Source organism: Chiloscyllium plagiosum, unplaced genomic scaffold (genome assembly GCF_037043375.1).
Source record: "Chiloscyllium plagiosum isolate Xiang-an unplaced genomic scaffold, Cpla_swu_hap1 HiC_scaffold_9, whole genome shotgun sequence".
Taxonomy (NCBI): Eukaryota; Metazoa; Chordata; class Chondrichthyes; order Orectolobiformes; family Hemiscylliidae; genus Chiloscyllium; species Chiloscyllium plagiosum.
In genome coordinates this window covers 77,905,225-77,930,333 of record NW_028270147.1, presented here as the reverse complement: position 1 = coordinate 77,930,333, position 25,109 = coordinate 77,905,225, and the positions used below count along the sequence as shown (strand labels likewise).

Here is a 25,109-nt window from a genome sequence, read left to right as displayed (position 1 = left end):
ACTATCTGTTACAAAATAACCTACAGCTGTCCTGTATTATATCATTATTAACCAAAAGGTATGTAACAACACCACTGCCAAACTGAACTAACTCACAACATTCAAATGGAGACAGAGATCCTGAACTCTGATTTGACCTTCAGGAAAAATACAAGTTGCCCATTTAACAGTCTGTACTCAAGTGAAGGTCTTGATGTTATCTTAATTATAATATTGTATATTATCTCAAACAAGAACACTTCACTTACCTGAGTAAAGTTGCATGAATTAGTGAAGTTGTGGCAAACATTTCACAATACTGTCATTTAAAAGTTTCATTCTTTTAAGGTAAAGGAAACAATTTGCGCAGTGGACGAGTATCCACTTTTCACTTTCAATGAAGAATACCTAAACAATGGATCACAGACCTGTATGAGGTGGCGGAGGTCACATTTGGGGTCAGGAGCATCCCCCTTGGCTGAGTAGGAGGGGTAACCCCAGCCTCAAAGCACTGAGGGGACAGGCCAATACCCAAACAATTCCACCGGAAAGCATACAGTGGCTGGTGAGCGGAAAGTGCTCTTTTAACTTCAGAAAACACTACTGGCAGTCAGTTTGAATGGACTCGGGATGTTTACGAGCCTATGTGCGTGGCTAGAGGCCTGCAGGAGTAACCCATTCACAGTGCCTACTGCGTGAAGGCCTGCACGTCTGTGAGGCTGAGCCAGGAAAGGTGAGCAGCAGCCTCAAGCATTGCATCTTACTGACATACAGGCTTCAAACCTAGGATAACAACTTTGTTTCACAGGTACCAGAGACATGACCAAAGGGGAAAAAAGAAGCAGCTCAATGAGTGCGTGTGTGTGTGTGTGTGTCGGGGGCGGGGGGGGGGGGGGGGGGTGATGGTGATGGTGAGGAGAGTCCTGAATGGGTATTACTATTGTGTGAAAAGTAGGAGGAGGGTTGAGATGGGGAATGGACTGCTGGATGGGAGAGGGGAGGGAGCATTCATAAAAAGGGTTACTGGATAAGTGAACAATTAGGAGAAGGTCATAGAGTCATAGAGATGTACAGCACAGAAACTGACCCTTTGGTCCAACTCACCCATGCCGACCAGATATCCTAAATTAATCTAGCCCCTTTTGCCAGCATTTAGCCCATATTCCTGAAAACTCTTTCTATTCATATACCCATCCAGATGCCTTTTAAATGTTGTACCAGCCTCCACCACTTCCTCTGGTAGCTCACTCCATACACATACCACACTGCATGAAAAAGTTGCCCCTTAGGTCCCTTTTAAATGTTTCCCCTCACACCCGAAACCTATGCCCTCTAGTTTGGACTTCCACACCCCAGGGAAAAGGCCTTGTCTATTTATCCTATCCATGGCCCCATGATTTTATAAACCATTATAAGGTCACCCCTCAGTCTCCGACACTCCAGGGAAAACAACCCCACAGTATTCAGCCTCTCCCGATAGCTCAAACCCGCCAACATCTGGCAACATCCTTGTAAATCTATTCTGAACCCTTTCAAGTTTCACACCAACCTTCTTATAGTGGGAGACAGAATTGCACACAATATTCCAAATGTGGCTAAACAAATGTTCTGGACAACTGCAACATGACCTCCCAATCCCCATCCTGAACTGGGATGAGGGACTGATTTTTGTATGTGTGAGAGATGGACAACAAATATTTAACATTAAGTCACCATAATACTATTAAAACGTGCCAGATTTAAAATCTGCATTCAATTTCCTCTCAATTTCTCTACTGCAGAAGGAAGCTCTCAGTATTTCGGATCTTTCCTTGTAATTGCACTTTCCTATCTGTAACATGCTCCCCATGACTTTACTACCAATCTGCAATAATAAACATGAAAAGCTCCAGGCAACCTTGTCAAGCAAAATATCTTCAACGTATCACAAGGAACAGCAATGTTTAACGTGGCATTGCAAAATTGGTGCTGGAAGGTTGAAACATTGGTCAATAACTGAGGAAAGGCAAAAGCAAATAGGTTGTATCAAAGATAAATATTCTCAAAATGTTTGCCAGCAGATGTGCAAGTGTCAGCATGAACCTGAATTTTTTTTTTTCCGCATGTTCCCATTTTATACATAACCAGCTGTTAGCAAATGGTAGCTAATTCTGACTCAGAATTAGCCAGACAAGTCACCTCTATTCTGATTGTTCTACACAAGATAATACTCCATAGGGAAACAATTTAATATATATTGGAATCATAGAAACAAATCACTACTGACACTGAACCTAACCTGCTTTTCTGGTTGCTCAGCACACTTACCCAGTCGTGACATGCTTACCAGGGAGACTGCAATCCTCAGCCTGCACAGTGTTAGCTGATTTCAGTCAACCCTACCATTAGACTCAGTGACCCAGGATTAAGGAGCAAAAATCTGGTAGATTGATTTCTGGTGATTCTTACCAGAAGTGCTGATGTGCAAATATTGAACAAAGACACAAACAAATAGCTACCCATAGTCAAAAACAAAACCTCACCATCAAGGTTCATGTATAAATAATAGGAAGCAGGGCTCTGGGGTGATGATTTAGTACTTTTGAGACTTCTTGTGTGCAAGAACTCAACACATTCAACAGAAGGAGGGAAAGGATCGAAAAAAAAGAAAATATCCTCGGCTAACCCTAGGAGGGGGATGAGGGTCACAAATAATTCTAACTTCCTGGCTTTACAATGAGCTTTTTTGTCTCTTGCCTACACTCTTAGATGCTCTTTCCCTCTAGCCCTGCAGTTATACAAGTGCAAAATGCAGTGTCTACTGTACCGGGCAAGTGATGTTCTTATTATTGGCAACAGACCATTTAAATGCAAAACGTTGGGGAAAACTACCTTACAACAGCATTCCCAACTCTGACAGAACAGAAAGAAATGACACACATCCACACAAATAATGACACCATTAGGGCAGAGCCATTTCTCCCCCCAAGCAGAGAGCATTGCAATATGCAATTAACCCATTCATTGCACTGCAGAAAGCTGTTTTACATGGTTTCCACATGCAGTCAGTGCAGGCCATGCCATTTATTCAGCACTACTTGAAAGCAACCTGCACCTTGTCAAGGGGAGGTGCAAGAGGCTGCAACGAGTGACACGTGGTTCTTCAAAAGTCAGTCAGGTCTGTGGTACTTTGAGCAATGGTGGAAATTGCCGAAGTAAAGTTCTCAAAGAATGCACTGGAGATCTTGTTCAAAAAGATGAATAGGAGAACTGATATGTCACATTGCTGGGGGCCTGAGCCCACCAGATGTATGTCCATATTAGTAACATCAGAAGTTGCTAACTGGAATGCTGGCTTCAAGAACATTAATAGTGAGCAGGAAGAAGTTCAGCAATCCCACACAAGTTGTCAAAGTTAATGATTTCATTATCAAACTGTATTTCCTGCCAACTCATCACTAGTCTCACATGTTGCTGAATTCTCTACACTATAAAACCCAGTTACCAACAATATCTATTAATTAGTATTCAATCTGTTACAACCTCCATTGAGACCATCAACATTTAAAGAGAAATTCAAATACCAATCGATTAACTGAAAGAGTTATGTCACAAGATTTCCTGATTTTAAAGAAAAAACAAACTTCACTGCAGAAATTAATATAGTTAAAAAGAGCAAGCATTATGAACCTGAGAGTTCCTTTATACATCACGAGATCTTGCAGATTTGTTTACATCATTATCCGGGAACAAACCAAGAATACCACAGCTCTCTAGAATGCACTCTGATTTGGAAAGTGGGAAAGCGTGAGGTCATACGTTGGTAGGAAGAATAGAGGCATTGACTAGTTTCAAAATGGGGAGAAAATTCAGAAATCTGAAGTGTAAAGGGACTTGGGAGTCCTAGTCCAGGATTGCCTTTCCTTGCAGGTTGAGTCAGTAATTAGGAAGGCAAATGCAATGTTGGTATTTATTTCAAGAGAACTGGAGTATAAAAAAAGGGATGTACTTCTGAGGCTTTATAAAGCTCTGGTCAGGTCACATTTATAAAGTTGCGAGCAATTTTGGGCCCCATATCTCAGGAAGGATGTCGTGGCCTGGAATGGTTCCAGAGGAGGTTCATGAGAATGATCCCAAGAATGGAAGACTTAACATACGAGGAATGTTTGAGGACTCTAGATCTATACTTGATGGAGTTTAGAAGGATATGGGGGGATCTAGTTGACAGTTACAGAATACTGAAACGTCAGGATAGAATGGACATTGGGAGGAGGTTTCTATTAGCAGGAGTGACTAGACTCAAGAATACAGTCTTCGAGTAAGGGAAGACCCTTTAGAATGGAGATGATGTGAAACTTCTTCAGCCAGAGTGGTGAATCTGTGGTATTCATTGCCACAGAAGGCTGTGGAGGTCAGGTCACTGAGTATATTTAAGACAGAAATAGGGAGGTTCTTGATTGTAAAGGGGATCAAAGATTACAGGAAGAAGGTGGGAAAATGGGGGTTGAGAAACTTATCAGCTATGATTGAATGGTGGAGTAGACTCGATGGGCCAAACGGCCGAATTTCTGCTCCTATGCCTTATGGTCTTATGATTTCTCATAGAGTCATAGAGATGTACAACATGGAAACAGACCCTTCAGTCCAACCCGTCCATGCCGACCAGATATCCCAACCCAATCTAGTCCCACCTGCCTGCACCCGGCCCATATCCCCCCAAATCCTTCCTATTCATTTATCCATCCAAATGCCTCTTAAATGTTGCAATTGTACCAGTTTCCACCACATCCTCTGGCAGCTCATTCCATACACACACCACCCCCTCTGCGTGAAAAGGTTGCCCCTTAGGTCTCTTTTATATCTTACCCCGCTCACCCTAAACCTATGCCCTCTAGTTCTGGACTCCCCAACCCCAGGGAAAAGACTTTATCTATTTATCTTATCCATGCCCCTCATAATTTTATAAACTTCTATAAGGTCACCCCTCAGCCTCCCAAGCTCCACGGAAAACAGCCCCAACCTGTTCAGCATCTCCAGGTAGCTCAGATCCTCCAACCCTGGCAACATCCTTGTAAATCTTTTCTGAACCCTTTCAAGTTTCACAACATCTTTCCGATACGAAGGACACCAGAATTGCATGCAATATTCCAACAGTGGCCTAACCAATGTCCTGTTCGGCCGCAACATGACCTCCCAACTCCTGTACTCAGTACTCTGACCAATAAAGGAAAGCATACCAAACGCCGCCTTCACTATCCTATCGACATGCGACTTCACTTTCAAGGAGCTATGAACCTGCACTCCAAGGTCTCTTTGTTCAGCAACACTCCCTAGGACCTTACCATTAAGTGTATAAGTCCTGCTAAGATTTGCTTTCCCAAAATGCAGCACCTAGCATTTATCTGAATTAAACTCCATCTGCCGCCTCTCAGCCCATTGGCCCATCTGGTCCAGATCCTGTTGTAATCTGAGGTAACCCTCTTCGCTGTCCACTACACCTCCAATTTTGGTGTCATCTGCAAACTTACTAACCGTACCTCTTATACTCGCATCCAAATCATTTATGTAAATGACAAAAAGTAGAGGGCCCAGCACCGATCCTTGTGGCACTTCACTGGTCACAGGCCTCCAGTCTGAGAAACAACCCGACACCACAACCCTCTGTCTTCTACCTTTGAGCCAGTTCTGTATCCAAATGGCTAGTTCTCCTGTATTCCATGAGATCTAACCTTGCTAATCAGTCTCCCTTACCGAACGCCTTACAGAAATCCACATAGATCACATCTACTACTCTGCCCTCATCAATCCTCTTTGTTACTTCTTCAAAACCTCAATCAAGTTTGTGAGACATGATTTCCCACGCACAAAGCCATGTTGGCTATCCCGAATCAGTCCTTGCCTTTCCAAATACATGTACATCCTGTCCCTCAGGATTCCCTCCAACAACTTGCCCACCACCGAGGTCAGGCTCACCGGTCTATAGTACGCTGGCTTGTCTTTACCGCCCTTCATAAACAGTGGCACCACATTTGCCAACCTCCAGTCTTCTGGCACCTCACCTGTGACTATCGATGATACAAGTATCTCATCAAGAGGCCCAGCAATCACTTCTCTAGCTTCCCACAGAGTTCTAGGGTACACATGATCAGGTTCTGGGGATTTATCCACCTTTAACCGTTTCAACACATCCAGCACTTCCTCCTCTGTAATCTGGACATTTTTGAAGATGTCACTATCTATTTCCCTACAGTCTATATCTTCCATATCCTTTTCCACAGTAAATACTGATGCAAAATACTCCTTTAGTATCTCCCCCATTTTCTGTGGCTCCACACAAAAGCCGCCTTGCTGATCTTTGAGGGGCCCTATTCTTTCCCTAGTTACCCTTTTGTCTTTAATATATTTGTAAAAACCCTTTGGATTCTCCTTAATTCTATTTGCCAAAGCTATCTCGTGTCCCCGTTTTGCCCTCCTGATTTCCCTCTTAAGTATACTCCTACTTTCTTTATACTCTTCTAAGGATTCACTCGATCTATCCTGTCTATACCTGACATATGCTTCCTTCTTTTTTTTTAACCAAACCCTCAATTTCTTTAGTCATCCAGCATTCCCTATATCTTCCAGCCTTCCCTTTCACCCTGACAGGAATATACTTTCTCTGGATTCTTGTTATCTCATTTCTGAAGGCTTCCCATTTTCCAGCCATCCCTTTACCTGCAAACATCTGCCTTCAATCAGCTTTAGAAAGTTCTTGCCTAATACCTTGGCCTTTCTCCAATTTAGAACTTCAACTTTTAGATGTGGTCTATCCTTTTCCATCACTATTTTAAAACTAATAGAATTATGGTCACTGGCCCCAAAATGCTCCCCCACTGACACCTCAGTCACCAGCCGTGCCTTATTTCCAAAGAGTAGGTCAAGTTTTGCATCTTCTCTAGTAGGTACATCCACATACTGAATCAAAAAATTGTCTTGTATACACTTAACAAATTCCTCTCCATCTAAACCTTTAACACTATGGCAGTCCCAGTCGATGTTTGGAAAGTTAAAATCCCCTACCATAACTACCCTATTATTCTCACAGATAACTGAGATCTCCTTACAAGTTTGTTTCTCAATTTCCCTCTGACTATTGGGGGGTCTATAATACCATCCCAATAAGGTGATCATCCCTTTCTTATTTCTCAGTTCCACCCAAATAACTTCCCTGGATGTATTTCCGGGAATATCCTCCCTCAGCAGAACTGTAATCCTATCCCTTATCAAAAATGCCATTCCCCCTCCTCTCTTGCCTCCCTTTCTATCCTTCCTGTAGCATTTGTATCCTGGAACATTAAGCTGCCAGTCCTGCCCATCACTGAGCCATGTTTCCGTAATTGCTATGATATCCCAGTCCCATGTTCCTAACCATGCCCTGAGTTCATCAGCCTTCCCTGTTAGACCCCTTGCATTGAAATAAATGTAGTTTAATTTACTAGTCCTACCTTGTCCCTGCCTGCCCTGACTGTTTGACTCACTTCTGTTCTCAGCTGTACCCATCTCAGATCGATTTCTTTCCTATCTCCCTGAGTCCCACCCCCCCCCCCACCTTCCTAGTTTAAATCCTCCCAAGCAGCTCTAGCAAGTTTCCCTGCCAGTATATTAGTCCCCTTCCAATTTAGGTGCAATCTGTCCTTCTTGTACAGGTCACTTCTACCCCAAAAGAGATTCCAATGATCCAAAAATGTGAATCCTTCTCCCATACACCAGCTCCTCAGCTATGCATTCATCTGCTCTATCCTCCTATTCCTGCCCTCACTAGCTCGTAGCACTGGGAGTAATCCAGATATTACTACCCTTGAGGACCTCCTTTTTAAATTCCTGCCTAACTCTCTGTAATCTCCTTCAGAATCTCAACCTTTTCCCTTCCAATGTTGTTGGTTACAATGTGGACAATGACCTCTTGCTGGCCCCTCTCCCCCGTGAGAACATTCTACACCCTCTCTGAGACATCCTTGATCCTGGCACCAGGGAAACGACACACTATTCTGCTTTTTCTCTGGTGGCCACAGAAACGTCTGTCTATACCTCGGACTACAGAATCCCCTAACACAATTGATCTCTTGGAACCCAACATACCCCTTGTTGCATTAGAGCCAGTCTCAATACCAGAAACTTGGCTGTTCGTGCTACGTTCCCCTGACAATCCATCACCCCCTACATTTTCCAAAACAGCATACCTGTTTGAAATGGGTATATCCACACTGCACTCCTGCACTAGCTGCCTACCTCTCTTACCCTTCCTGGAGTTAACCCATCTATGTGACTGTATCTGAGACTTTCCCCCCTTTCTATAACTGCCATCCATCACATACTGTTGCTGTTGCAAATTCCTCATCGCTTCTATCTGTCTCTCCAATCGATCCACTCGATGTGATAAGATTCGCATCCAACCACATTTATGGCAGATATAATCTGCAGTAACCTTTAAACTCTCTTTAAACTCTCACATCGGACAAGAAGTACATATCACTGCAAAGGCCATTTTTGCTCCTTCACAATCTACAGACCCAGAAAATAACACCCTCTTATTCCTCTACAAACACTGCCCCAGGTTAAATTAATAGCTATGGCTTATATTTTAAGTTTAATCAAGAGACTTATCTCCAAAAACATATAATCAAGAAAGAATCCACTATACTCACTACTGCAGCCTTTCTCTTGGACAGACTTAAAATTACAATTAACTTTGCTGATTCTGTGCTGTGAACCTTGCCCAACAGTTCCTCCAAGATTAGTTGTGAATTTCACTGTTTGTTAATTTTCCCAGATGCACTCCGATGTCCAGCGATACACGAATTCTCTCCGATATCCAGCGATACGTGAATTCTCATGTTCCAGCTATTCTCTCTGATGTTTGAGATTTCATGAGGAGACTTCCATTACGTTTTAATAAGCATCTGTCCAAGATTCCTTTAAGACCTATGAGTGTGGATTCATCACCTCAAGCTAGGACCTCACTGTATTCAAGAACTTAAAAACTGGAAACACACTTAATTCCTAATGGCCTCTAGGCTTTGCATCTGACAGCTGGATGAGAACTGGCATTCTGAAACCACTCTTCTCAGTCAGTAAAGACCAGGTCAGAACAGGGAGAAGAGGCACTAATATTCTCTGACAGGAACCTGGAGGTCCTGGTGGATGAGACTGTGCAAAGGAGAGCAGTCTTTTTGAAGGGGACCAGCAACTGAGGTCACACCACCAGACCCTGGTAGCCTAGTCTGAAGTTGCCACTCTGGTCAGTGCCACCTCCCTGATATAGAAGAACCAGATGATAATGGCCTATCAACAAGGGGTGCATCTGGCTGGCATCTGAGGATCATGCTCTGGGCTGCAGGTTGATTGTAGACAACATAGAGGCAGCTCAAGAGTAAGTGACAATTAGGAGATAATGCAGCACCTGTAATACAGACACGGCAGGGCTCAAATTTCTCCTTCGCTCAGTTCTTTCTGCAGTGTTTTCCTGCATTGTCGATTACGAGTAGAAGTGGCCCTTCTCCTTTCACAGATAACTCAAATATTTGTAAGCGTGGCAGAGCTGTTCCTGGCAAATGCCTGGAGCTAATCTTGAGTTTCATGGGAGCCATGATCAGATTGGCTAGCAGTAATTTTTGAAATGCAACATAAAACAGGAACATGTGAGCTGCAGCAAGCCTGATGCACACCTCGTGTAGCTGCCAAGGCCAATCACACAATCAGGTGCTATTTCAACAGAAAGGACATGCAGATCGTCGACTGGCGTTGGGGAGCTGGGAAACATAATTTGAGATACACAAAGATCTCTGCTGAGAAAAAGCAGTAGGTTTATTTAGCATTGATTTTTTTTTGTCTCCGTACTACACTGTCTTCATCAGAAGACAGGGTATCAATACATTTAATAAAAATGTCTAGTGCCATGACTATATTTAAAAGTTAGACATTAGTAGTGAAGCACTATACAACAATGAAAAAGTAAAAGGCACTACAAAAAGGTAGCAAATGAAAGGCATTATAAAAACACATTGTTTATTTGTTGTTTTATGATAGGAACCTATCAACATTTGAACTGAAAATTTGCACTGTGAATTCATAATGGTTCAGTCTCGTCAAACCTGCATTAAAGTATGTGGTAATTAATGAATATGTTTCCATCACTGGACGCCAGAGTGTTCTATCTCAATGGAAACACAAAAACCCCAGCCAGGTTCACTCAATTAACTCTTGGGAAGCACTTTTCAATACCTCAAAAAAAAATTTCTTTGGAGCTGCACAAAAAGGGAAGAAATGCTGCTGACAGGCCAAGTCTTGCTTTTCATATACCCAGTGCTGATTTTATTTCTCCAAAATGTAATGTTTGCTATCTCCCAGTGGGATTTTATGCTCCAGCTGAAAGGATGTATCTTATACTCTGAGGAACAACAAAAAAGGCAGAAATCGTCTCCAAATAGTTTAGGCACTAAAGAGCTGGCCAAGATGAAGTCTTAGGCCAAAGTGCCAAGAGAGCCTGCTGCTAGTGCAGAGGCACCTAAGCACAAGAAGCTGAAACCAGAGGCTTGATAAACAGCTGATTGCCACTAAAGATACCTGCTGGTATTCATCACAAATGCTGTTCATCAGCGACCAGCTGTTTGGAAATTAATACAGCACTCATGTTTATTTCAAGCACTACTTAAAGGGATACTACCACTTAAAGGGATATTCACCAATTGGTGCTCTCATTGCTGCTTGAGCTATGAAGAGGACTCTGTGACAAATCAGGGATTTTCCATGACGGTGTCAAGGCTTCAGCAACATCAAAACAACACTCATTTCTGAAACTCTCTAATAACTTCACTTAAGAGTGTGTACTGTGCTGTCCCAAGTCATAGCTGTTACCAGGAGAAAGGAAGCAATTGTTGGTGGGCATTTTGCTAGGGATTCACACCACAGAATTGTTAAGATGCAATAGGTCATCACTGGCCTCAGCAACGGGTTTCTGAAAGAGCTTTTCACTTTGTTCTATTCTCCTGCCTCTCCCCATAATACTGCATATTGTTGCTCTTCAAAGCAAAATCTGATTGCTTTTTGAATGTCTTAATTGAACCTGACTCCACTATATTCTCAGCCAGTGTAATCCAGACCCTAGCCACTCACTGCACAAAAAACGTTTTCTCCCTCATGTTGTTTTGCTTCTTTTACCAACTCTGCACAAATTTATCACTTGTTTTCATTCTTTGGCCAAAACAATTTGCATTGACTGATTGCTCATTAATTCTGTTCTGGGTTTCGGCCATGGCCTGAGCAGTCACAGCTCTCGGCTACATAGTTTAACAACAAGTCCAAAAATAAATGCCTAATTGAGGCACAAACACACTTCAATTCTCTTTTTGCAGACAGCATAAATTACAGAACACAGGAAGCTGAATTAGACTTGTCATATGTAGTTTCCAAATTTCTGTAAAATCTGACCTTATCTACACTGTAGTTAAATACAAAAGCAAGGAAATTGACAGGAGTGAATTTATTGCAACTATCAATGTAAATTGGCTCAATGTTACAGAAAGCCTGACAGAAATTTATGATTCCAATAAGTTTAAGAAACATTTGCAAAAGGCAATAAGCAAGTTGCTTGTAGGCATGGCACCTGTTTTATACATTTTGTGCGCTATAATGATTAGTTGTAGAGAATAAATAATGTATTAAGTTCACGCAGAGTCAGAGCAAGAACAGAAGAATGTGGGACTGAAAGAAAGTTGTTCTGCCAGGTATTTAATTTCATCTTTCAGCTAAGACCTCAGCACTCCAGCTAATATGGGCTTCAATTTGACTATATTGCAAACTAAAAAAGTCTATTAAAGCTATCATTGTTGAACTAGTTGCATCTTACCTGTAAACCCCACAAGGGAAGACTCCTATCTACCCAAATTATAGGGGACCTGGTGGTAAATCAAAATAATAACACTGGTTAGTTTGTGTTTCAAATATATTTGTCATAGTGTACTTACTTTTTTGAGCACACACAAGCAAGTTATTGGCCAGGTGATTAGCTCATGGATCAGAATAATGCCAAGAACAGGTCTGTACCCTGTTCTGGCTGAGGTAGAACTGGGACTTGCCTCCTTAGCCTGCCCCATAGTCAATTCATATAGTGCCAATTCAGGGGACCCTCAAATAGAGAATGTTACTTAGAAGAAGATTTTACAAAACATGAGAAGTATTTATGGGAAAACAAAAATCAGAATCCATTCATAGGATCCACAAAATATCTTGAAACATCCTGAGTAGTTCTGCAACATCATGTAAGAAATATATAATTTGACTTCATTCTCTCTCCATCAGAGTTGCAAAATTGGCAACAGGGCAAGGCAAGCAAGTAGGTGTCAAGAAATACCTCAGCTCATTCATGCAATATACCAACACCATGAACATTATCCTGCACCTCACCTGACCACATAGTAGTTGCAACTTGCATTTAAATTTTGACACGAGTGTGCAAGCTTGAAATCACAAGTTCTGATGATAAATGAAAAACAAACTACAAAGGAGATATGCACTCAAGCTTCAGTGTGGAAGGAAGTTATAAGGAGAAAAATAGTGTTTTGAAGGTTCTTGTGGAAGTGGTAGACAGAAAGATGAAAATCTAATTTCAGTACGTCCGCCACTTTAAGTGGGCAAAACCCTACTGTGATTACCATTACAGTTGGAAAATGGTTACTGGGAACAATGTAAAGAGTTAATCACATAAGACATGGCTGCAATGCTGAAAAAAAATTTAATGACCACATAAGACATGGCATAGAATCCTACTCTCTTACTCTCTGCCCAGACTTCCAAGACCTGAAGTGTGCAAAGACTGCTCTACAGATAGATCATTATTCTCTGACAGTCACTGATCAACTCAGAGATTGGATCCGTATGTACTTTAGACACAAGGGATATGTTGGATCATGAAACATAAGTGTTCAGGGACTTAATGAGTGCAATGAGATGAAATTGTGTAATAGCTACACTGTGGAGAACTCAGATGATGAATTAGAGAAGCCAAGCTATCAAAGTTTTTTTTTGTTCACTCATGGGATGTGAGCAATGCCATCATTTATTGTGAGAAGATTTGACCAGACCATTCTGTCCAACATGGTCGGTTCTTGGTGACCACCATATTCTGGCATCTCTACTAAAAACTTCTGCAACAGCCAGTCTTGCAATGATACCATAGAAGCTCACGTGGCTGCCATTTATGTGAGGAGTGAGGGTTGGCAAGGGCTTCCAAACAATGGTCTCCCTCCTGCATTCTGTTATCACACAGAGAAGCAGCAGTGTGGAGGAACATTTCCAGGAAAGGGATCGTGGAACCTGGTCTTCTCAGAGCTGGATATGTATTCCCCCGGCACCCAGGCTGTTATTGCCACACAGCCAGCTGGACCAGAATTCCCAATCCAGAATTATTCCTTTCCAGGAATGGAAAAGAATAATAAAAATTTTGTTTAAAAAAGCCTTTGTACCTTGATTAAAATTTCATTTTAAACACATTGTTTCAGTGTGTTATCAATATTACAGTGAACCAATTCCTAACATTTGAGTAACTGCATTTATTTTCAATATTGCAATTTATGAGCTGTAAACAAATTAAAACCAGTCGGCTAGGGGAAACAGAAGGTGCTAAGCTTGAATGGAAACATTCTCCATAATCTAGAGTGCTGTTGGAGAGATTGATTTGTGTAGAAGCCCTGCATTTGGCCATAAAAGAGGGGCAGTGCTCTCACAAGTGTTCTCTGCCTATCCAAGCCCTTTCAGATATTCGCCCCTGATCAAATGCTGCAAGAGAAATAAAAAGGCAATTTTACTCCCTGCAAAAACACTTGGGGTTACTTTGGGTGGAATGTTAAAATCCCCAAAATCTCAATCTTAAAAACAATCCACATCGGATGTACCCCCATCAGTTTTTAACAGAGGCAGATAAGGCAGGCAATAAATTCACTACCAAAAGCGATGCGGCTGATTAAAGTATTCTAATGGAACTCCATGCCTCTGTTTCTTTCAAGTTTTATCTGGCCCTTAAAATTCTGGCTCCTCAGGAATCCCAGAAACTGATGGGAATCCTTCACGATAAAGCATGTAGTTTTCCAGCTTTGCTTGCTGGCTGTAAGGAGCCCAAGTTCTTTGGTCTGGCACCCTGCCCCCAATAAAATCTATGCCACTGCTATGATCTCCAGTCTCACCCACAATCCAATCTAAACTAGGATCAGGAATAAGCCATTCGGCCCTTCCAGATTCTGGATTAGTGGTGCTGGAAGAGCACAGCAGTTCAGGCAGCATCTGAGGAGCAGTAAAATCGACGTTTCGGGCAAAAGCCCTTCATCAGGAACACAGGCAGAGAGCCTGAAGGGTGGAGAGGTAAGTGAGAGGAGGGTGGGGGGGTGGGGAGAAAGTAGCATGGAGTACAATAGGTGAGTGTGGGAAGGGATGAAGGTGATAGGTCGGGTGGGGGAGGGTGGAGTGGATAGGTGGAAAAGAAGATAGGCAGGTAGGACAAGTCATGGGGACAGTGCTGAGCTGGAAGTTTGGAACTAGGGTGAGGTGGGGAAGGGGAAATGAGGAAACTGTTGAAGTCCACATTGATGCCCTGGGGTTGAGGTGTTCCGAGGCGGAAGATGAGGCGTTCTTCCTCCAAGCGTCTGGTGGTGAGAGAGCAGCGGAGAAGGAGGCCCAGGACCTCCATGTCCTCGGCAGAGTGTGAGGGGGAGTTGAAATGTTGGGCCACAGGGCGGTGTGGTTGATTGGTGCGGGTGTCCTGGAGATGTTCCCTAAAGTGCTCTGCTAGGAGACGTTCAGTCTCCCCAATGTAGAGGAGACCGTATCAGGAGCAATGGATACAATAAATGATATTGGTGGATGGGCAGGTAAAACTTTGATGGATGTGGAAGGCTCCTTTGGGGCCTTGATGGTGGTGAGGGAGGAGGTGTGGGTGCAGGCTTTGCAATTCCTGCAGTGGCAGGGGAAGGTGCCAGGATGGGAGAGTGGGTTGTAGGGTGGCGTGGACCTCCACCTCGGAACACTTCGACCCCATAGCATCAATGTGGACTTCAACAGTTTCCTCATTTCCCCTTCCCCCACCTCACCCCAGTTCCAAACTTCCAGCTCAGCACTGTTCCCATGACTTGTCCTACCTGCCTATCTTCTTTTTCACCTATCCACTCCACCCTCCCCCCCCGACCTATCATCTTCATCCCTCCCCCACTCACCTATTGTACTCTATGCTACTTTCTCCCCACCCCCACCGTCCTCTCACTTTTCTCTCCACCCTTCAGGCTCTCTGCCTGTATTCCTGATGAAGGGCTTTTGCCCGAAACGTCAATTTTACTGCTCCTCGGATGCTGCCTGACCTGCTGTGCTCTTCCAGCACCACTAATCCAGAATCTGGTTTCCAGCATCTGCAGTCATTGTTTTTACCCATTTGGCCCTTCCACCCTATTTCACTTTTCAATAAGATCATGGTTGATAGGTGCCTCAGCTCCACTTTCCTGTCTGCTCTCCATAACTCTCTGGTGTCTTGCCGAGCAAGTATCCATCTACCTGAACCTTGAATAGATTCTATGACCCAGCCTCCACTGTTTTCTGAGAAGAGAATTCCACATGGTAAATTGGCCTTCTAGAAAAGGATTGTCCTCAGTTCCATGCTCAGTGGGAGAGTCCAAATTCTGAAACTGTGCCTAGTTCTAGATTGTCCATGTGGGGAAAAATTCTCCCTGCCTTCACTCTGTCAAGACCTCCCTGGATGTTGTCAAAAATCGTGGTGCTGGAAAACCACAGCGGGATAAGCAGCATCCGCGGAGCAGGGGAGTCGATGTTTTGGGCATTAACCCTTCATCTGGAAGAGGTGATGAAGGGCTTATGCCTGAAACGTCAATTCTCCTGCTGTTTGACCCTGAATCTCCAGCATCTGCAGTGTCCACCTTCTCCTCCTCCCTGGATGTTCTATGTTTCTGGAAGATAACCTCTCATTCTTCTAAACCTCACTGGGTTTAGGGCCAATTTGCACAACCTTTCCTTGTTTGATAACTTTTTCATCCCAGAACATCCTCAAATTGCCAGCAGTCACTAAACTTCTTCCCCTCACATTGCCAAATCACTCTCAGCATGAACTATTTCTCCTCTTGATCGCCCCCTCTAATCACAATTCCCCTACCTGCACTACAATCTCACACTGTTCCACAACCTCTTCACCACAGCGCCCGACCTGACAGAAAAAAAAACCTCTGCCCAAGCTCAGAGAGTTGCAGTTGGGGAAACCTGGAATAAAACATGCAAGTTGTGGGATAAGGTTCAGGAAAACTGGGCAGCGAACTTCTCTCACACTTGGAAATTAAACACCAGCAAATATTGTGGCCTAGGTATTTGGGCGTGGGGTTACAAACTATAGCTACAGAACTGGTCACAGGACTGAGGAACTGTCTGACTCCACTCAGCTGGACTGAAGCTTGAACAACATAAATTTAAAATTTTCAATACTTGTGACCGATCCTTTCAGATCGTCCAAGACCTTTCCAGAATGGGATACAACTCTCCAAGTCAATGCTTCTGGCAGGCAAGGAGATCGATGCCATTTCAATCTGTTGTACTGTCCTTTGCCCCCACCATGACTCCTGCTTCCACTGATGTTGGTGGCTTCTATCGCATAGAAGCCTCCAACTTGATGGTATCAGGGAGTGAGAGAAAGTGGAATGGACAAGGAGAGGTACAGAGCTGAGTTAGAAGGAAGTGAACAGGGAGTGGTTTAGAAATGCTGATACTAAGATGCATTAAGGTCAATGCGGCTGGTGATACATCTAGCAAAAACAAGATCGCTGTTAATCCATGTCAGCTGGTTTTGAACATGTGAAATCCTAGATATATCAGCTCAAAGAGCTGTCTTCTTCTCACAGAATCTAAATGCAAAACATAGTCCAAGGAGAGAGGGAGAAATGGTACTTTGAGAGTAGTCCAAGGGGTAATGGATTCAGATATATTGCAAAAATCACCTGGTGACTGGATTAGCAATAATTTGAAGTAGAATATTTGGACTTTATATGTAACTCACAGTTACACGTGTAAAGTATCAGTGAATTATTTTATGACTGTGGGTTGACAGAAGAACCAGAGTTCTTTATTCATTCATCAGCAGTGTGTAGGTGTGGCTGGCTGGGCCAGTATTTATTGCCAGCCCCTAATTGCCCTTGAGAAGATGCTATTGAGCCACCTTCTTGGAGTACTGCAGTCCATGTGGTGGAGTGCACCCACAGTGCTGTTAGAAGAGGGTCCAGGATTTTGACTCAGCAAGAGGGTGAAGTGTAATGCACGGCCTGGAGGGGAATTTGCAAGTGGAGGTGTTTCTACATAACTGCTGACCTTGCCCTTCTGGGTGGCAAAGGTTGTGGGTCAGAAGAAGCGGTTGAAAGAATCTTGGTGACTAGCTGCATTGTATTGTAGAGAGTGTAAACACTGCTGCCACTCTGCACTGGTGTTTGGAGGCAGCAAATGTTCAAAGTATTAGAAAGGCTGCTGGTAGACTGCTTTGTCCTGGCTGATATGAAGCTCCTTGGGTGTTGTTGGAGTTACAGTCATCTTGGCAAGTAAGAAAGTATTTCATCACAACTCTGTCTTGGGGCTTATGGATGCTGCACAGGCATTTAGGAATTGGGAGGGGAGTTACTCACTGCTCTTTTAGCCCCAGTGTTTATATGGCTGGTCCAGTTCAATTTCTGGTCAATGGTTACCCCCATGATAATGATAGTGACAGGATTGGGGATTCAGCAATGATAATGCTATTGGATGTCAATGGGCAGTGGTTGGATTCTCTTTTACTGGAAATGCTAATTGCTTGGCATTTACGTAATGCAAATATTATTTGCCACATCCAGGTCTTGCTGCATTTGGACATGGACTACTTCAGTATCCTGAGGAGTCACAAATGGTGCTGATCATTGTGCAATCATCAGTGAACATGCCCTCTTCGGACCTTTTAATGAGGGATGGTCATTGATGAAGCAGCTGAAGATGGTTGGGCCCAGGACATGATCCTGAGGACCTCCTGCAGTGATGTCCTGTAGCAGAGTAGACTGATCTTCCTCAACCACATTGATCTTCCTTTATGCTGGGCATGATTCCAGCCAGCAACAGTTCACCTCCAATTCTCATTTACTCCAGCTTTGCTAGGGCTCCTTGATGTCACCCTCAGTTAAGGGGTCAAGGACAGTCAACCTTCACATGCCCTCAACACTTTTGTTCCGTGTTTGAACAAAGGCTAAAATCAGGCCAGGAACTGAGTGGGTTGGTGAAATCCAAACTGAGCATCGGTGAGGTCATTCCTGAGGAAGGGCTTATGCCCGAAACGTCGATTCTCCTGTTCCCTGGATGCTGCCTGACCTGCTGCGCTGTTCCAGCAACACATTTTCAGCTCGGTGAGGTCATTGTTGAATAAGTGTAACTTAATGGCTTTGTTACAAACCCCTTCCAATACTGTGCTGACGATAAATTGTAGACTGACAGGGTGGCAATTGGCAAGGTTGGAATAATTTTTTTTTTGGGTCAGGATGAATCTTAATCCTTGCCAGCCAGACTTCAATGTTATCAGAACTATGTAGTTAGAGGAATAGCTAGTCCCACAACACAAACTTCAGTTCAATTGCTGGAATGTTACTGAATTTCCTCGCCTTTGTAGAATCTAGGGCCTTCAGCTATTTACAATACCACATGGAGTGAAACAAATTGGCTGAAAACTGACATTTGAATACTCTCAGCATTATTGTTAGTTATCAGTGTATCTTTTGTGAGTTAGTATCAGTCACTGGTACAATCCATGTAGCTCTCCACCTTGGGATTCCCCTCTAAAATAACCCTCCCTTCTTGATTCCTTTCTTCAGCTGGCAGTATCCGGGGTCTCAGAGCTTCTCACAAACCAATTGCGGATGCAGAACAATAAGCATAGATACTCAATTCTGCAGAACCCAACTATTATAGTTGAATGAAATTAAAATGTGTAGCTGTCACCGTATCCAAATGCCACCAGGTCCAAATATCACTTGGCAAACCTGTAGAAATGCCCCTCACAGGTGATGAACCTGGGAGCTTACTGAGGCCTTCTTAAAACTTCACTGAAACAGGTAGCTTCAGCAAAGAAAACTCAGGTAGGAGAACAGTGGCTCAGTGGTGAGCACTGCTGCCTCACAGCACCAGGGTCCCAGGTTCGATTCTAGCCTCAGGTGACTGTCTATATGGAGTTTACACATTCTCCCTGTGGGTATGCTCCAGTTTCCTCCCACAGTCCAAAGATGTGCAGGTCAGGTGAATTGGCCATGCTAAATTGTCGATTGTGTTAGGTGCATTAGTCAGAGGGTAATGGGTCTGGGTGGGTTACTCTTTAGAGGGTCAGTGTGGACTGGTTGGGCTGAAGAGCCTGTTTCCACACTGTAGGTAATCTAATCTAACAAAATGTGTGTTTTGAAACCTCATCCATAGGGGTCTTGGGTGTATTCACTGCATGTACAGAATCTGGTCCTCCCTTTTTGTAAAACCCCAGAACTTTTAAGGCCCAAACAACCATCGTTCTGGGCTCTGCAACATGAATGTATCTTCACTTGTCAGGGTTTATTTTTCTCTTGGATCCTGGATCCTGCAAAGTTAATACTGATATCTGTTCATTGGCATTTGCAAACATTGCATTCATTTAGCATAATTTCTATCTATGTATGCTACATACGTTTATAACGTTTATTTTAAAAAGTTAGCAATAAAAGAGATTTTCTTCTATGCAGTTTTAATATACAGTCATACAATTCCCAAGCTTACCGCTCAATGTATGTGACATTGTGGCTTTGATTGGAGCAGCCCCAGCTAGAAAACAAAACAAAAATGCATTAAATAATAACCTCAGGCCAGTCTCTTCAGTTTACAAATGCATGTCACTTTCTTTTTGTAATGGTTTTGTTACATTATGCCACTTTTGTTTTCATGGTCGTATTTTTTCAAGAGATGGGCAACCATCAGGTAATAATCAAGAAGTACTGTTTTTCAAAGAGATTGTTTAAGTGGACAAACATGATCATTCTTCTAGCTCTACTACATAAAAACTTATTTGAACTGAAGTGGGATTTCACATGCAATGCTGTAATATCGGTTTTGGAGGCTTTCTTCCACAGAAAAGGTTGTGCACATCCCTACTTATGGATGCAATCTCTGATTACTCTTGTCCTAACCAAGCGTGTCCTATGGTTTTCTGCTGCAGCTGCTCTTTGACTGACATCAACTGGCCAGTTCCTGGCCTGATTTTAGTCTTTGTTCAAACACGGAACAAAAGTGTTGAGGGCATGTGAAGGTTGACTGTCCTTGACCCCTTAACTGAGGGTGACATCAAGGAGCCCTAGCAAAGCTGGAATAAATGGGAATTGGAGGTAAACTGTTGCCGGCTGGAATCATGCCCAGTATAAAGGAAGATCAATGTGGTTGAGGGAGATCAGTCTACTCTGCTGCAGGACATCACTGCAGGAGGTCCTCAGGATCATGTCCTGGGCCCAACCATCTTCAGCTGCTTCATCAATGACTATCCCTCATTAAAAGGTCCGAAGAGGGCATGTTCACTGATGATTGCACAATGATCAGCACCATTTGTGACTCCTCAGGATAGTTACTGGTGAGGAAATGACTGCATCTGATCACCATTTCTTCCATCTGGCACAAAACACAAAGTTGGCATGTACTGCTGGGTTCCCAGATCTGAGGGCAATCACACATTAACCACATCACATTTTACTTCTCAACTCAGACCACTCCTGGCACAATTAGAGATGTTAATCCAGTTACATCCTTCGTGGGGAATTTTAAAGCCTCTCACTTGGCGAGCAACATTACTGCTGAGCATCCTTTTCCCACAGATGGGGTTGCTGACACAACATTCCCAAAGAGCGACAGATAGGTGGCTGATACACACACCTGAGACATGTGAAAGGTGCTTTTAATGTGCAAATTCTGCAAGGCACTGAAATTGGGTATTCACAGGTCCAAAGCTGGCAATTCTAGTCCATTTCCATGTGGGTAGTATTAAATAACAAAATGTAATTGATTTGTATGATATGGGGTTGCCTTTCATTTCATCTATTAATGTTAATTGTTATGTCATAAAAAGGGTCATTTCTGTATTCATGATAAATTAGGGTCAAGGACAAATGCCTAACAATATGCTTCTAGATTTTACAGAATGACACAAAAACCATAAACAAATTTTACTCATTAGTACCTACTCTGTGACATATCAGAAGTTATTTAGTTTGAAAACATCAAATGTAATGTAGCGCAGCAGATATGATTGATATAATAGATGGATTACTTCTTCTTTTCAACATGATATTTCAAACATCCCATTATTAGTAAAATTTGTTTTCATTGCTGTACATATCAGAAACTGATTATGTTGAACTTCTCTGGCAATTAGGAATACCTCCTCAATGATTATTTAGCTAGAATTTATCAGGCAGATTGAGCCTCTGATCACTATTTTACAATATGGGGTAATCCCCTCTGCTAATTTAAACCAGCAAAACAAAAAAGATTCACTCGTGCTGTAATCTGTTAAAATTCGAGAAGCAAAGAACTATCCCCAAAGTCACTACTTAAATTCCAAAAATTCTAAGAACTTTATTCTTTAGTCCATCAGAGAATATGAACTAACAACTATTTACAACTCCTTTCTCTTAACCTCTCTTTTACCCCCTCCCTCCTTCTATAATACTGGTTCGATAAAACTCCCCAAAAATTCAAATTTTAAAGTCAAACAACTGTCGAATCCTCTCTTTGTATCTTCCTCTGTCTTCTTTTCTTCTTCTTAGGGTTTCTGTTTCTTAGGGTCATTGATTGATAAAGGTACCTTTAAGAGAGCTATTCTGCGGGCAGGCTGCATAAGGTGGCTTGGCCCCGTTCTCCTCCAGCTGTTCATAGAACATAACAGCGCAGTACAGGCCCTTCAGCCCTCGATGTTGTGCCGACCTGTCATACCAATCTGAAGCCCATCTAACCTACACTATACCATGTACGTCAATATGTTTGTCCAATGATGACTTAATTGTACTTAAAGTTGGAGAATCTACTACCATTGCAGGTAAAGCATTCCATACCCTTACTACTCTCTGAGTAAAGAAACTATCCCTGACATCTGTCCTATACCTATCGCCCCTCATTTTAAAGCTATGCCCCCTCATGCTCGCCATCACCATTCTTGGAAAAAGTCTCTCCCTGTCCACCCTATCTAACCCTCTGATTATCTTATATGTCTCTATTAAGTCACCTCTCAACCTTCTTCTCTCTAACGAAAACAGCTTCAAGTCCCTCAGCCTTTCCTCGTAAGACCTTCACTCCATACCAGGCAACATGCTAGTAAATCTCCTCTGCACCCTTTCCAAAGCTTCTACATCTTTCTTATAATGCGGTGACCAGAACTGTACACAATATTCCAAGTGCAGCCGCACTAGAGTTTTGTACAGCTGTAGCATAACCTCATGGTTCCGGAACTCAATCCCTCTATTAATAAAAGCTAAAAAACTGTATGCCTCCTTAACAACCCTGTCAACCTGGGTGACAACTTTCAAGGATCTGTGTACCTGGACACCGAGATCTCTCTGCACGTCTACACTACCAAGAATCTTACCATTAGCCCAGTACTTTGCATCCGGTTACTCCGACCAAAGTGAATCACCTCACACTTGTCCGCATTAAACTCCATTTGCCACCTCTCAGCCCAGCTCTGCAGTTTATCTATGTCTCTTTGTAACCTACAGCATCCATCGTCATTATCTACAACTCCACCGACCTTAGTGTCGTCTGCAAATTTACTAACCCACCCTTCTACACCCTCATCCAGGTCGTTTATAAAAATGACAAACAGCAGTGGACCCAACACCGACCCTTGCGGTACACCACTGGTAACTGAACTCCGGGATGAACATTTCCCATCAACCACCATCCTCTGTCTTCTTTCAGCAAGCCAAATACTGATCCAAACTGCTATACCTCCCACAATCCCATTCCTCCGCATTTTGTACAATAGCCTACTGTGGGGACCCTTATCAAACACCTTGCTGAAATCCATATACACCACACCAACCGGTTTACTCTCACCTACCTATTTGGTCCCCTTCTCAAAGAACTCAATAAGCTTTGTGAGGCACAACCTACCTTTCACAAAACCATGCTGACTATCCCGAATCAAATTATTCTTTTCTAGATGATTATAAATCCTCTCTCTTATAGCCTTTTCCAACACTTAACCAACAACTGAAGTAAGGCTCACTGGTCTATATTTACCAGGATTGTCTCTTCTTCCCTTCTTGAACAGGGGAACCACATTTGCTATCCTCCAGTCTTCTGGCGCTATTCCTGTAGACAATGACGATTTAAAGATCAATGCCAAAGGCTCGGCAATCTCCTCTCTGGCTTCGCAGAGGATCCTAGGAGAAATCCCATCCAGCACAGGGGACTTATCTGTTTTCATACTCTGCAGGATTTCCAATACCTCTTCCCTGTGAACCTCAATCCCACCTCGTCTAGTAGGCTGTATCTCAGTAATCTCCTCGACAACATTGTCGTTTTCTAGAGTGAATACTGTTGAAAAATATTCATTTAGTTCTTCCCCTACCTCCTCTGACTCCACACACAACTTCCCACTACTATCCTCGATTGGTCCTAATCTTACTCTTGTCATTCTTTTATTCCTTAAATACCTATAGAAAGCCTTAGGGTTTACCCTGATTCTATCTGCCAACAACTTCTCATGTCTCCTCCTGGCTCTTCTGAGCTCCCTCTTTAGGTCTTTCCTGGCTACCTTGTAACTCTCAAGCACCCTAACTGAGCCTTCACATCTCATCCTAAAAAGCCTTCTTCTTCCTCTTGACCAGAGATTCCACTTCCTTAGTAAACCACGGCTCCTGCGCTCTACAGCTTCCTCCCTGCCTGACAGGTACATACTTATCTAGGACACACATTAGCTTTTACTTGAATAAGCTCCACATTTCTAATGTGCCCTTTCCTTGCAGTTTCCTTCCCCATCCTATGCTTCCTAAATCTTGCCTAATCGCATCATAATTGCCTTTCCCCCGGCTGTAATTCTTGCCCAAGGATACACCTATCCTTTTCTATCACTAAAGTAAACATAACAGAATTGTGATCGCTATCACCGAAGTGCTCACCTACTTCCAAGTCTAACACCCGGCTGGGCTCATTACCCAGTACCAAATCTAATGTGGCTTCGCCCCTTGTTGGCCTGTCTACATACTGCGCCAGGAAGCCTTCCTGCACACACTGGACAAAAACTGACCCATCTAGAGTACTCATACTATAGTGTTCCCAGTCAATATTTGAAAAGTTGAAGTCCTGTTTTTTTTCTCTCCTGTTTTATACCCCAAAGCATCGGACCATTTCATTGGTTTTAATATTGTCAAAATATCAAACTTGATTGGAGTTTAGTATCTTGGGGTATAATTTAAACTGATTGGCCGAATGTTAATTTGTTTTTGTCTCATAGCAACCCAGGTACTGCTAGCTGCTGGACCAAATGTTACATTGTAAATTTTCCAGTACTCTATGTGCTTCTTTAAGTCCTTGCTAGCTTTCAACTCTAAGGTACAGTACCCTTTACACCTTCATAACACTATCTATTCTGAGGTTGTAAAACATTCTCAAGTTGAGGATAATGCTCAGTTACATACTGCACACATTATTATTAGATTGATTAATTATGTAAAGCATTTGTCATTTCTGACAATCTACATGTTTGAGAAATGATTATATTAACATGACAATTGGAGAGAGAGGACCTGGTTTCAATTCCTGAATTGGGTGCACAGAGGCTGGAGACATCCAAACTATGAGATCCCAGTCTTTAAAAATGACCATCCCACACTCCCCATTGTCAGACCAGAATGATGGGCTGATGACCCAGGGACAGCAGAGGACATTGCTGGTTCCTAAAGCAGGCTGGGCAAAACAACCAGCCTAGTGATTTCAGCATTGTGCTCAAAGTTTAAATATAAAACATAAAGCATTCCTCCTGTTCTTCCTCTCTTCACTCCACACGTTCCAATGTATGCTTCTGAACCTACCCTCAAAGCCTTATAGAACCATTCCCCACCCTT

At 42.9% G+C, this 25,109-nt stretch overlaps 1 protein-coding gene across 3 annotated transcripts in view; it reads right to left on the bottom strand.

The window, feature by feature from the left end:
- Positions 1–25,109, bottom strand: part of kcnt2a (potassium channel, subfamily T, member 2a) — a 712,068-nt gene that overhangs the window by 417,212 nt on the left and 269,747 nt on the right. For all 3 annotated transcript variants that reach the window (XM_087990852.1, XM_087990853.1, XM_087990854.1), the window contains exons 5-6: positions 19,780–19,824; positions 11,843–11,891 (exon numbers count right to left, since the gene is read on the bottom strand). In XM_087990852.1, coding sequence (XP_087846978.1) covers positions 11,843–11,891; positions 19,780–19,824 — 94 coding nt within the window. The remainder of the gene's footprint in view (positions 1–11,842; positions 11,892–19,779; positions 19,825–25,109) is intronic.